Below are 13714 nucleotides of genomic sequence, written 5' to 3' on the forward strand. Positions count from 1 at the left end.
CGGGTCTCTGGCGCTGTGAGGCAGCAGTGCTAACCACTGTGCCACCGTGCCGCCCACTATTTATTAATAGAGGGATTGAGTTCCGGAACCAGGAGGTTATGCTGCAGCTGTACAAAGCTCTGGTACGGCCACACTTGAAGTATTGTGTACAGTTCTGGTCACTGCATTATAAGAAGGATATGGAAGCTTTGGAAAGGGTGCAGAGGAGATTTACGAGGATGTTGCCTGGTATAGAAGGAATGTCTTATGAGGAAAGGCTCAAGGACTTGAGGCTGTTCTTGTTAGAGAGAAGAAGATTGAGAGGTGACTTAATAGAGACATACAAGATAATCAGAGGGTTACATAGGGTAGACAGGGAGAGCCTTTTTGGGGACGGCAAACACGAGAAGACACAACTTTAAAGTGAGGGGAGATAGGTATAAGACAGATGTCAGAGGTAGTTTCTTTACTTAGAGAGTAGTAAGGGTATGGAATGCTTTGCCTGCATCGGTAGTAGATTCACCAAGTTTAAGTGCATTTAAGTCGTCATTGGACATCATGGATGTACATGGAATAGTGTAGGTGGGATGGGCTTCAGATTAGTATGACAGGGCGGTGTAACACCGAGGGCCGAAGGGCCTGTACTGCGCTGTAATGTTCTATGTACTTTACTAAAATATTTAATTGGCTGAATATCAACTTTCTTAGGCTGTGAAAGATGTTATGTTACATGGAATTGCTGATGATGTACAGCATAGAAACTGACCATTCGACCTAAGTAGTCCATTTTAGAAATAAAACAAAGAACTGCAAATGCTGGGAATCTGAAACAAAAGCAGAAATTGCTGGACGAACACAACAGGTCTGGCAGCATCTGTGGAGAGAAAGCAGAGTTAACAGAGTGAACCTTATTCAGTCAATCACAGAGTTCATGATCAACATGTTCCTCTTCCTGTATTTGACGTCTATCGCCATCAATATAACTTCTTCCTCAATTGCTGGCCAAGCCCCTCTCAAATTGCATCTACACTATTCACCTCATTCACCCAGCCTGGTAGTGAGTGCTACGATCTCATCATTCTTTGGCTAAAGAGGTATTTTCTTAATTCCCTATTTGATTTCTTGGTTACTATCTGGTTCTGATAGCCCCAGCTTTCATTCTTCCAGCTTCTCCATTACATACGCTGTAAAACTTTGAAGACGTTTATCAGATCTCTTCAGTCTTTCCAGCACAAATTGCCCAGTTCATCCTGTCCTAAGTTTGTAGTTCTGATATCATTTTTGCTGTCTCAATACCCTTTATAGATATTTAATCAACTGTTCAGAGATATTATAACACACCTGTGGAGCTGGTTGGAATTGAACTCAAAGCCTCCTAGCTCGACGATAGGGACACTGCAACTGTACCCCAATAATCCTCTCACAGTGTCTTCTAACCTTGAATGGTGATGAAACTGGACTCAGAAATCCAAATGTGACCTTACCTGAATTCAATAAAAGTTTATCAGCGCCTCTCTACTTTTTGTTCACATTCCTTCAGAAAGAAACACTAGTTTGCTTCTGTTGTAACTCCATTTGTCTGCCTTTTTATTTCCAATGATTTGTGTGCCTTTATCATACAGTGAATTTAAATGAGCCCTTTCCTGAAGAAGGGCTTATACCCGAAACGTCGATTCTCCTGTTCCCTGGATGCTGCCTGACCTGCTGCGCTGTTCCAGCAACACATTTTCAGCAGTGAATTTAAATGCCAGTCTTTCCTGTTTTTCTTTTGTTACACTCTTTCTGGGTTTGTATTGAATAACTTTGTAAACCAAACTAGTGGGAATAGTAACCTGATCACCGACTGGGTTAATGTCTCAATAAAATCATTGCAGATACATAGCATTAAGTATGATGACAAGAATAACTTCATTTCAGGCTGTAGAGTATTAATTCAGGTCTGTGTTGTATCTAAAAGATATATTGTGTTCGACAATTTTATTGATTTTTGCCAGACTTCATTTGAAAAAAAAACTAACATAGAAATAATTTACATTTGTATTGTGTTTTTCCTATGCTTCAGAACCAATTAAGTAGAAAAAATGGGTAATCAGTGTTGTAACTCACACTATACTGATAGAAATGGATTCCACATAACTTTGGTATCACACAGCCTTCAGGTATAAGTTGTTTCTCTTGATGGTGAGCCTGGAGATGGAAAGCTGAGAATGTCCATGGATTAAGAGAGAAATTCTGTCCCTTCAGCATCTGAAGGAACAGAAGTTTTCCTGATACTTTTTAAGTGCTTTTATCTTTATGTCATTGAGTTTTAATCTCTACAAGCAAACTATCAACTGAGAGGCTATACTTATCAGGGGAGACTGAACAAATTAGGACTGTTTTCTTTTGAGAAGACCAAATAGTGATCGGTTAGAAGTTTTGAAATTTAAGTCAGTGTTTTTTCGGGTCCCCACCCAGGTGAGTTTGGGATTGTAGGAATCTGTTTAATCGGACAGGAAGGTGGTGGGTGGAAACTCTCCACCTCTGCCCCATTTAAGCGCAGATTGGGAAGTCTTGCAGACAACCTGCTATTTCGCTAGCCAGGGAGCTCTCCATGCCGAAAGCAAAATAGGTTTCTGGTGGGGAGGAAAGGTGCTACCTCATAGTCAAGCTCTCATTGCCTGGTCAAGGGACCAAGCTTTAAGAGAACTGCTCTTGCATTAAGAGCTGCTCCAGGCCAGGCATTACATTCTGGCTTCCCATTCTGCACTTTGCAATCGCTGCCCGATAACTTCCAATCTACCACATTCACCTTCAGCCTGTGTTCTTTAGTAATCCTAGGCCTCTCTGTGGACACATTTTTAACACCATCCTCTAATTGTCCTGGCCTCTAATTGTCCATTAGGTCCCAGAGAGGGGTCGGAGCAGGATTCCTACCCCTGGAATTTTAATTACACAGAAGGACCACCACTGTCCATTTATGTCTCTGACTGAACCTTAACGTGGCAGATCTTCCCTAAAGAGAACCTACCACAGACCAGAGTGAGACACAACACATCTCAAATGTGCTGTGTAGTTAATTTCAGCATTTTCACTCACTAAGGAAATCACAATTTGGGCTTATGTCTAATATGGTCACTCTGTATTTCCAGCTCTTGTGGGCTACATAAAATTCCCGTTTCCCTCCTTGCTTTCCTAACTACCTTTGTATGATCAGCAAATTTAGCTAAAATGCAATCTGTTTCAACATTCAAGTCATTTAGACCATGAATAATTGAAGTCTCAGCACGTGGCATCTCATAGAGTCATAGAGATATACAACACGGAAATAGACCCTTCAGTTCAACTCATCCATGCAGGCCAGATATCATATATAATCCTAGTTCCATTTGCCAGAATTTGGCCCATATCCCTCTAAACTTTCCTATTCATATACTCCTCCAGATGCTTTTTTAAATTGGTTAGGCCATTTTTGCAGAATTGCGTGGAATTCTGGTCTCCCTCCTTTAGGAAGGATGTTGTGAAACTTGAAAGGGTTCAGAAAAGATTTACAAATAATTTGCCAGGATTAGAGGGTTTGAGCTATGGGGAGTGGCTGAATATGCTGGGACTATTTTCCCTGGAGCATTGGAGACTGAGGGGCGATCTGGTAGAAGTTTATAAAATCATGATGGACACAGGGTAAATAGACAAGGTCTTTTCTATGGGGTGGAAGAGTCCAAAACTAGAGAGCATAGGTTTAAGGTGAGGGGGAGGGTGGGGGTGGCATGGTGGCTCGGTGGTTAGCACTACTGCCTCACAGCGCCAAGGACCAGGGTTCGATTCCAGCCTCGGGTGACTGTCTGTGTGGAGTTTGCACATTCTCCACATATCTGCGTGGGTTTCCTCCGGGTGCTCCGTTTCTTCCCACAATCCAAAGGTGTGCAGGTTAGGTGAATTGGTCATGCAAGTTTGCCCATAGTGTTCAGGAATATGTAGGTTAGGTGCATTAGTTAGGGGAAATGTGGAGTAATAGGGTAGGGGAATGAGTCTGAGTAAGTTACTGTTCGGAGGATTGGTATGGATTTAATGGGCCAAATGGCCTGTTTCCATGCTGTAGGGATTCTATGAAATTTTGTGATCATACCAGCCTCCACCACTTCCTTAACTCACCTTAAACGTATGCCCAAGAGTTTGGACTCCCCCTCTCCATAGAAGACCATGCCTATTTACCCTATCCATGTCCCTCATGATTTTATACACCTCTAAGACCACCTCTCAGCCCCCAATGCTCCAGGAAAAATAGCCTCAACCTATTCAGCCACTGCCTATAGCTCAAACCCTCCAACCCTGGCAACATCTTCGTAGATCTTTTGTGAACCCTTTCAAGTTTCACACCATCTTTCCTCTAAGAAGGAGACCAGAATTGCACGCAATTGGCCTAGCCAATTCCTGTATAGCCACAACATGACCTCCCAACTCCTGTACTCAATGCACTGACCAATAAAGGAAAGCATATAAAGCACCTTCTTCTTTATCCTATCTACGTGCGACTTCACTTTCAAGGAGTTATGAATCTGCATTCCAAACCTCTTTGTTCAGCAACACTCCCCAGGATCTTACCATTAAGTGTATAATGTCTGCCCTGATTTGCTTTTACAAAATGCAGCACCTCACATTTATCTAAATTAAACTCCATCTGCTACTCCTCAGCCCATTGGCGCATCTGATTAAGATATTGTTGTACTCTGAGGTAACCTTTTTCCCTGTCCACCACATCTTCAATATATAAATGACAAAAAGCAGTGGACCCAGCACCAATCCTTATGGCTCACCACTGATCACAGGCTTCAAGTCTGCAAAGGAACCCTCCACCACCATCCTCTGTCTTCTACCTTCGAGCCAGTTCTGTATCCAAATACTCAGTTCTCCCTATATCCCATGTGATCCCTTGCTAATCAGTCTACCATGAGGAACCTTGCTGAATCCCTTACAGAAGTCCATATAGGTTACATCCAATGCTCCACCCTCATCAATCCTCTTCATTACTTCTTAAAAAAACTCAGTCAAGTTAGTGAGACATGATTTCCCACGCACAAAGCCAAACTGACTATCTCTAATCAGTCCTTGCCTTTCCAAATACATGTAAATCCTGTCCCTCAGGGTTCCCTCCAACAACTTGCCCATTACTGGTTCCCCTTTATCCACCTTGCATCTCAAAAAGCTCTCATACAATTTGTCTTTCACTAAACCATGTTGACTATGCTTGAATTAATTTTAATGTCAGTTTCGCATATGCAGCATTTCCCAGACACTTCCTCCGCAGTGGTCTCTCTGCTAACATGACCTTTCCTGCATTGCTTTTGGTCTCATCTTCAGATCCTCTTGCTGCTGCTGCTCTTGCCTTCCTGACAATTTACCAGCTCCTACCTTTCCTCTCCACTTTGCAAACTCCAACTCCTGCCCAACCGGCACTGCTGACACCCATCTTTGCCCCCCTGGTGTAGCCGGCCTTGCCTTCGTCAGGGACCTTTCTTGCCTTAGTCAAAAAACAAAGGAAGAACACTACAGCACGGGAATAGGCCTTTCGGTACACTAGGTAAAAACAATAACTACAGATGCTGGAAACCAGATTCTGGATCAGTGGTGCTGGAAGAGCACAGCAATTCAGGCAGCTCGTTGGATGCTGCCTGAATTGCTGTGCTCTTCCTTTCGGTACACTAAGCTTGTACAGACACACGATGCATTTATAACTTAAGAAAACTTTTGCCTCTATGTGGTTTGTATCTCTCTATTTCCTGCCTGTACATATATCTGTCAAAATGGATGTAAGTTTGGTCACTAAGCTGGAAGGTTCATTTTCAGATGTTTCGTCACCATACTAGATAACATTATCACCGATAAAAGTGTGCAGATTAGTTGAATTGGTCATGTTAAATTCCCCGTAGTGTTCAGGGATGTGTAGGTTAGGTGTATTAGTCGTGGACAGCGAGCAAACTTATATCCAGAACCTCAACCTGAGCTATAAATCTTCTCAAAACTCATCTGTTAAAATGCCTCTTAAACATCGCTCTTGTATCTGTCTCTCCCATCTCCTCTTGCAGCACATTCCAGACACTTATCCTCCCATTATTGACATTTCTACGCTGGGAAAAAGACTCTGACTATTAGCTTAGTCCCTGAGGAATCTGCCCTCTGGTTTCTATTCTAGTTTGTGCTGAAATCCTCAACTCTACCAATTGGCAAAGGTTAGTCAGTTCAGCTAATCCTGGGACTTCAGCTGCTACCTACATTGATCAACTTCTGTCTTTTTCTCTTATGGTCTACCATAGATTCAATTGTTTACAGTTTCTGCTATTGATTTTTTAAAAAGTCTAGTTGATTGATACATTTCTTGTCCTGCAGTAAAATTAACTTTTTTAAAACATTGTGCAAAGTAATAAATAAATAACTTTTCATTAAAGCCTTTTTATGCACATCCTATTGTCACCATAAGATTGATTGGTCTCATACAGTGGGTCAGTGGAATGGAAGTGCCTTAGCCTGTCTTAGGGAGCATAAGGGGCCTTTGTGGAGGTGAGTGGCTATGGCCAGGCAATGAAGATCCTGTCTTTGTGGAAAAAAGTACTGGCCGAGATTTCAGGTCACAATGACCTTTCATCAGAGAGTCATAGAGTCACAGAGTCACAGAGATGTACAGCATGGAAACAGACCCTTCAGTCCAACTCGTCCATGCCGACCAGATATCCTAACCCAATCTAGTCCCACCTGCCAGCACCTGAACCTTATCCCTCCAAACCCTTCCTTTCCATATACCCATCCAAATGCCTTTTAAATGTTGCAATTGTACTAGCGTCCACCACTTCCTCTGGCAGCACATTCCATACACGTACCACCCTCTGAGTGAAAAAGTTGCCCCTTGAGAAAGTTAAATATGGAGCATGGGGTTGAGGGATTAAGGAAAGAGGCTGAAGTGGAACATAAACACCAGCATGAGCTGGTTGGGGAAATGGCCTCTTTCAGTGCTGTATAGAGTATGTAACACCTTGCTAGCTCAGTTGTTTAGACAGCTAGCATTTAGTTCAGTGATGCAAACAGCGCAGTTTGATTCCCGTTCCAGACTGGGGGCCCTACTCTTTGTTCTTCCCCTGAGTGTGGAAGGTGCTGGTAAACTGCCGCTAACAAAAATCACAAGGAAACAGTTTATAAGATCCAGGAGCAGGAACTGGCAATTCAGCCCTATTTATGGCTGATTTCATCTTGGCCTCAACTCCACTTTCCTGCTCGCTCTCTATAACCCTTAAACCTCTTCCTCATTAAAAATATATCTTCCACTTAAATTTTTTCAGTGTTCCAGCAGCCACCTCACTCTAAGATAGTGAATGTCACAAATTTATGACCCTTTGAGAGAAGTAAGTCCTCCTCACCTCTGTTTAAATCTGTCATCCCTTCGCCAAAAGCTATGAGTTCTCTTTCTGGATTGCCTCACAAAGGGAAATAGCTGCTTTTTGTCTACTTTGTCCATCCCCTTTAGCATCATCTCTAACTCAGTTAGATCTCCATTAATGAAGCATCAGCAGATAATGAGCCAAGGACCTGCCTTCAGCAGAGCGCACATTAACAAATGATCTGTATAATAGTTTTCAAGTCTGAATACTACACGGATGGTGTTAAAATGTGCACTAACATTGCACTTCCATGTCACTTACAGGTACTCAATTTCAGCTGTCAAGTTCGAACCTCACAGGTTCACAGCATTGTACTAACGAATCGCACCAACCAGGTCTGGAATCTGCAGCCCTCAATTGAAGGAGAGTATTGGAGTGGACCCAAGGTTATCACTGTGCAACCTCATCTGCAGAACCAAACCTATGACATCACATATAAGCCACTCACCATGACAATGGATGGCAAAAAGCATCAGGTAAAAGAAAAGGCCACTTGGCACAGAGTGATTTTGAAACAGTTCACAGGGCTGTCATTTGGGAGTTACAGTGCCTGCTGAGCTTGCATAGGTGTAGCTCACCCCCTCTGATTCCTCTTTCCATCCATCAGTTCTTAATCCAAATCTCTCTCTCACTCTCTCGCTCACACTCTCTCACTCGCTCTCTCTCTCCACTCATCAGGAGGAACCTATTAATCTGAATGTTATTTTGTGAACTCATGCAGAGAAGCAGAAAGGTAACAGTGATTCAAACACATCAGCCTTTCTGAGCTTGAGAATCAGTATACATTTGAGCCTTCAGATCTGCAATGGTGTTTAACACTCACTTAGTTATAATAGGTCGCAACTCAAGATTAGAGCTGAAAACGTGTTGCTGGAAAAGCGCAGCAGGTCAGGCAGCATCCAAGGAGCAGGAGAATCAACGTTTCGGGCATGAGTCCTTCTTCAGGAAGGCTCATGCCCAAAATGTCGATTCTCCTGCTCCTTGGATGCTGCCTGACCTGCTGCGCTTCTCCAGCAACACATTTTCAGCTCTGATCTCCAGCATCTGCAGTCCTCACTTTCTCCGCAACTCAAGATTAGTACACAAAGGGCAGGAGGAGAGACGGAGCTAGGGGATGGCTATTAGAAGTTGATTCCAACTGACTTTTCTGAGCTAGCCTCTGAATAGTTTTACAATTGAACAACCAAAGTGCATGGATTGGGCTTGTTGGTTACACTGGGTGAGCTGCATTTGGCAGGGCTAAGGAATGATGAAAATAAGGCCTCCTTCTTTGCTAAAATCCCATGATTGTAAAAGTGTAGAAACATGTGTTGAGCGTCAACTCAGAGAAACTATCTGCAGTGACATAGGGACTATTTTCCTCCCGTGAAACTTCAAACCACAGAATAAACAACCTCCTGCATTTGCCACACTTGCCACATATCACGTCTCCAATGACTCCTACTGTATCTTGACATATTATTTCCTGAAAGAAACTTATCTATCGAACCAGGTTAGATCACACCGAGTGCTTCTCACAGTTCTAGTGCCACATAATGAAGTAAGGTGTAGGCCTCTAGGGAGGGAGCAAAACAGATTTACACAGATGGAAAACTATAACTCTGAGGTTATACCCTGTCAGGGAAGGATGAACAGTCTGGGTGTCTTCTCAGGAGAAAAGTGGGACCTGAGACAGAACTTAATTGGAGATTTTAAAATTATGAAAATTGTTAGAGCCGATAAAGCGAATGTCTTTATTTTGCTGAAAAGCAGGGCAGCCAATAAAACGCAGTCATCAAGAAATCAAGTTGAGACTTCACAAGCAATATCTTTACTGCAAGAATGTTAAAAATGTGGAACTCACTGGGACACATGATTGAGGTGAATAAGAGGGTGAGGGAAAGAAATCATGGGCTCTGGTGATTTTCCTGCATCCAGACCCAATTTCTCCTCCCAAACCCACATTAACTCTCAACAATTTCATTTCAGCGCTTCCACAACGCGACTTGAGTCCAACAGAATAGATTACCACAGCACGGAGGGTCAGTGTGTCACTAATTCTCCGGGTTCAGTATTGATCAGTGTGTCACAAATTCCCCGTGTTCAATATTGATCAGTATTTCTGTGTTTCTGCAGGGCTCTGTCTTTTTCCCATTGCCTGATGGTACTGGATTGCTCTACATGTTACAAGGAGTTGCTGAGCCCCCAAAGGCAGTCGCAGTTATAAATCGTGAAGTGCCTTGCAAGACATTACACACTGTATTGTTATCAATTCACAACTGGCTCCCCAAACCACAACGGTAGGCAAAAAATCACTGCAAATATATGTAAAGGAATAAGTCTTGTTTATGATCATCTATTAGTGAATTAACCTGGAAAGTTAGTTCAACTTAGCTCACCCCTTAGTTTACGAGTTTTCTGCCAATCCTGTATCCACACCTGCGAGGAATATCAGCAAGGAAGATCAAGTAAGGCAGTCAGTGTTGGTGTTGTATTCAATAACAGTGCACACTTTCTCAGGAGAAAGCTTGGGAACTGTATGAAGCGAGTGGCCTCTCACATATCAGCATGGTTATCCTGCTGTATTCTGCAGTGTATTGTCAAGACCCCAAAAGGATTTCATGTCAGTTCCCAGGGTTAGCTCAGTTAAATGTCAGCTTGATTCTCAGTGACCCTCACAGCTTTGAATCTGATAGCTCATTGTTGCAAGCTTCAATCCTGGATGTGAACAAACAGTTCAAGCAGCCTCTCCTTTACACTATGGAGGCAGTGATTCAGGAGGAGACTGCAGAACCTGTGTCACTCCCTAACGGGCATTCACCAGACAATATTCCTCCCTCAACTAATACTTCCACATGTAGAATCCTTAATCAGCCACCTCACTTGCTGTCCAGCAGCATGCAAATGACTTTCTGATTTAAGGTACATGACTAAAGTGACTGCAGGCAGAATGGGTAGATGCCCATGAGTACCTTAGACTAGTGACATTGATATAAGGCATGATGGGGAGTTTAGAGGTGAGGATCCCAAGATAAGCAGACAGCATTGCCGAGAGAACAGGCAAGGTATAGACACAAGCAATCAGCACCACCTAGAGAAGCCGGTGAGAAAATGACCCAAGAAACTCAGAGGATGGCAAGACAGGTAATGTGCTGGAAATGTGTTGCTGGAAAAGCGCAGCAGGTCAGGCAGCATCCAGGGAACAGGAGAATCGACATTTCGGGCATAAGCCCTTCTTCAGGAATGATCAAAAATTCCTGAAGAAGGGCTTATGCCCGAAACGTCGATTCTCCTGTTCCCTGGATGCTGCCTTCCAGCAACACATTTCCAGCTCTGATCTCCAGCATCTGCAGACCTCACTTTCTCCTCAAAGACAGGTAATGTGTCAAGATTGCAGCATGCGGGAGCTCCTGGATACCATTGCGATCAGGGCATCACATCAACATTAAATGTCTGAAATTCAAGCCATGTTGACTGTGAGTTATTGAACTAGCAGCTGAACTACTGCCTCGGAAAAATATCAGGGAGGGGTAAAGCCAGGAGGCAGTCATAGCACTTATGGTAGGGTTTTCTGATATACTCAGTGATCAGAGACTGTGAAGCAAGTATGGGGACCTAGACCATGTGTGCAGGAGTGTCAGCCTCGGCAACAATCCAGTAGATGAGAACAGGGGCTGCTCTTCAAACTGACCACAGCACTGTAATACAGGAAGCTGTACAATTGAGGGGGAGTAACACGAATACTGTAGTAGTTGAGCCTAATATAGGATTACAGGAAAGAGCGAGAGTCCAAATGCTGTGTCGCCTGCCTGGTACCAGGGTTCAGAACGTCTGCTCAAAGCTGGAAGGCACCCTGCTGTGGGAAGGGGAGGATCCAATGGTCATGGTCCATGCAAGTTTTGGTGAAACAGACAGAACTAGGAAAGAGTTTCTGCATAGAAAGTATAAGGAACTGGGCACTAAATTGCAAAAGTAAAATCTTAAAAGTTATAATCTCTGGATTATGATCTGAACCATATCCAAATTGGAATACGGTATGTAAAATCACAGACCCTCTGAAGAACAGCGATGGAAAAGTTCCAGACAAGGGCATCTACTTGGAATAAAATGTGAAGTGAGATAAAAGAAATAAAAGACCTGTGTTTATATCACATGTTATGACCACAGGAAGTGGTCTGAAAATGTTTTATAGCCAATGACATGAGTTTTTGAAATACCCAGAAAGTCCCCATTTAATACTGACATATTTAGTGTTAATAAAATTGTGACAATAAATTCCTTTCATGTTATGAGTTTCAGTTTAACATTGTTTGCCCAAGACTTCCTGCTTTCAAGCCCTTTCCTTATACATTTCATCCCCTGGCTTTCATCCTGTCTCAGTTCCTGCCCCTCCACTTGCTCCTGTCCCCAACCTCTGTTCTTACTTTTAAAGCCTCTGGTGTCCACTTCTCCCCTGGCTCCCATTTTGAAGTTGTGCTGAGGCACTGCTCTCCAACTCAGTGGCAGAAGCTGGCCAATGCAGGTAACTCAGCCTGCAGAGCCTAACGTCTGCCTCTAGATGGAGCCTGGTCAATTGAAACTTAAGGTGCGTGTAATGACGCAAAAACAGAAATTGCTGGAGAAATTCAGCAGATCAGTTAGGATTAGGGTTAGGTCTAGTAACCCTTCTTCAGAACTCTGTTTTTTCTCCATAGGTGATGCCAGACCTCCCTAGTTCTTCTACCAGTTTTCTATTTTGTTTCTGATTTCCAGCATCCACAGATCTTTGTTTTATTTTATAATTTTAATATGTATTTGCAATGCTGCATTTATATTTCAAATAGATTTCCAATGTTATTAGATTTATTTTATTTTGAAAGGTATTTTCTTTATGAATCTAGCCATTCAGGAAAAATACAATTTTGACTTAATAATATATTAGACTCCCAGAATCACTACAATGTGGAAGAAGACCTGATCGAGCCCACACCAACCCGCGGAAGAGCGTCCCATCCAGACCCACCCCCCCACCCCCCCACCCCACCTATTTGTGTAACCCCGCAATTCCCACCTAACCTGCACATCTGTAGACACTATAGGCAATTTAACATGGACAATCCGCCTACCACATTTTGGACTGTGGAAGGACCTGGGGAAACCCTACACGGACATGGGGAGAATGTGCAAACTCCACACAGATAGTTGCTCAAGGGTGGACTCGAACCGGGTCCCTGGCGCTGTGAGGCAGCAGTGCCACCCAATGAATTACACCCAGACCACAGGAGTGAGAGTGACAAATCCTTATCATGAGACCAGCAGGAAAGCCCATTAACCTTACACTGACCTACCAAACAGCATCCCCTGACCCTACCCCTGTAGCCCTGCATTTCCCAAGGCTGATGTGATTAAGTGATGATGTGGTAAATGTTTGATTAAATCTGGAACTGAATTAACAGAGTCTACTCATTGATTAATACAGAGCAACAGTCATCCTCAGTTTGTGAGTGTTGGGATGCAAGTTAACCGCTGTTCTGGGACCGCATTGTTCTCATCGTTTTACAGAATCTCTTGCCAAACATTTGTTTCTGTTGCTTTCCACTGTAAAAATTCACAGGCCAGCTCTGCACTAATAGGTGGACCATTGAGAAATTGATGTCCCAGATCCCATCAGAAGCAGCTGCCACACGTTTTTATTAATGACGAGGGAAGTTAAGAAACATATAAAGTTAAAAGAGAAAATGTATAACATAGCAAAGATAAGTGGGAAAACAGAGGACTGGGAAGCAGAGTAAAAATGAGGTACGAAATTAAACTGGCCAATAATATAAAGGAGGAGAAAGTGAGGACTGCAGATGCTGGAGATCAGAGCTGAAAATGTGTTGCTGGAAACGAGCAGCAGGTCAGGCAGCATCCAAGGAGCAGGGGAATAGACGTTTCGGGCATGAGCTCTTCTTCAGGAAGGGCTCATGCCCAAAACATCGATTCTCCTGCTCCTTGGACGCTGCCTGACCTGCTGCGTTTTCCAGCAACACATTTTCAGCAATAATATAAAGGAGGATAGTAAAAGCTTTTTTTAGGTGTGTGAAAGGCAAAAAAATGGTTAAGACTAAAATTGGGCCCTTGAAGACAGAAACAGGGGAATATATTATGGGGAACAAAGAAATGGCAGAAGAATTGAATTGGTACTTCAGATCTGTGCTCACTGGGGAAGACACAAGCAATCTCCCTGAGCTAACAGTGGCTGAAGGACCTGAACTTAAGGGAATTTATATTTGCCAGGAATTGGTGTTGGAGAGACTGTTAGGTCTGAAGGTTGATAAGTCCCCGGGGCCTGATGGTCTACATCCCAGGGTACTGAAGGAGGTGGCTCG

At 43.3% G+C, this 13714-nt stretch overlaps 1 protein-coding gene across 2 annotated transcripts in view; it reads left to right on the forward strand.

The window, feature by feature from the left end:
- hydin (HYDIN axonemal central pair apparatus protein) overlaps positions 1 to 13714 on the forward strand; it is a 915145-nt gene that overhangs the window by 865440 nt on the left and 35991 nt on the right. For both annotated transcript variants that reach the window (XM_043707374.1, XM_043707375.1), the window contains 2 exons: positions 7649 to 7861; positions 9501 to 9664. In XM_043707374.1, the coding sequence (XP_043563309.1) occupies positions 7649 to 7861; positions 9501 to 9664 (377 nt within the window). The remainder of the gene's footprint in view (positions 1 to 7648; positions 7862 to 9500; positions 9665 to 13714) is intronic.

Source organism: Chiloscyllium plagiosum, chromosome 17, assembly GCF_004010195.1.
Source record: "Chiloscyllium plagiosum isolate BGI_BamShark_2017 chromosome 17, ASM401019v2, whole genome shotgun sequence".
NCBI lineage: Eukaryota > Metazoa > Chordata > Chondrichthyes > Orectolobiformes > Hemiscylliidae > Chiloscyllium > Chiloscyllium plagiosum.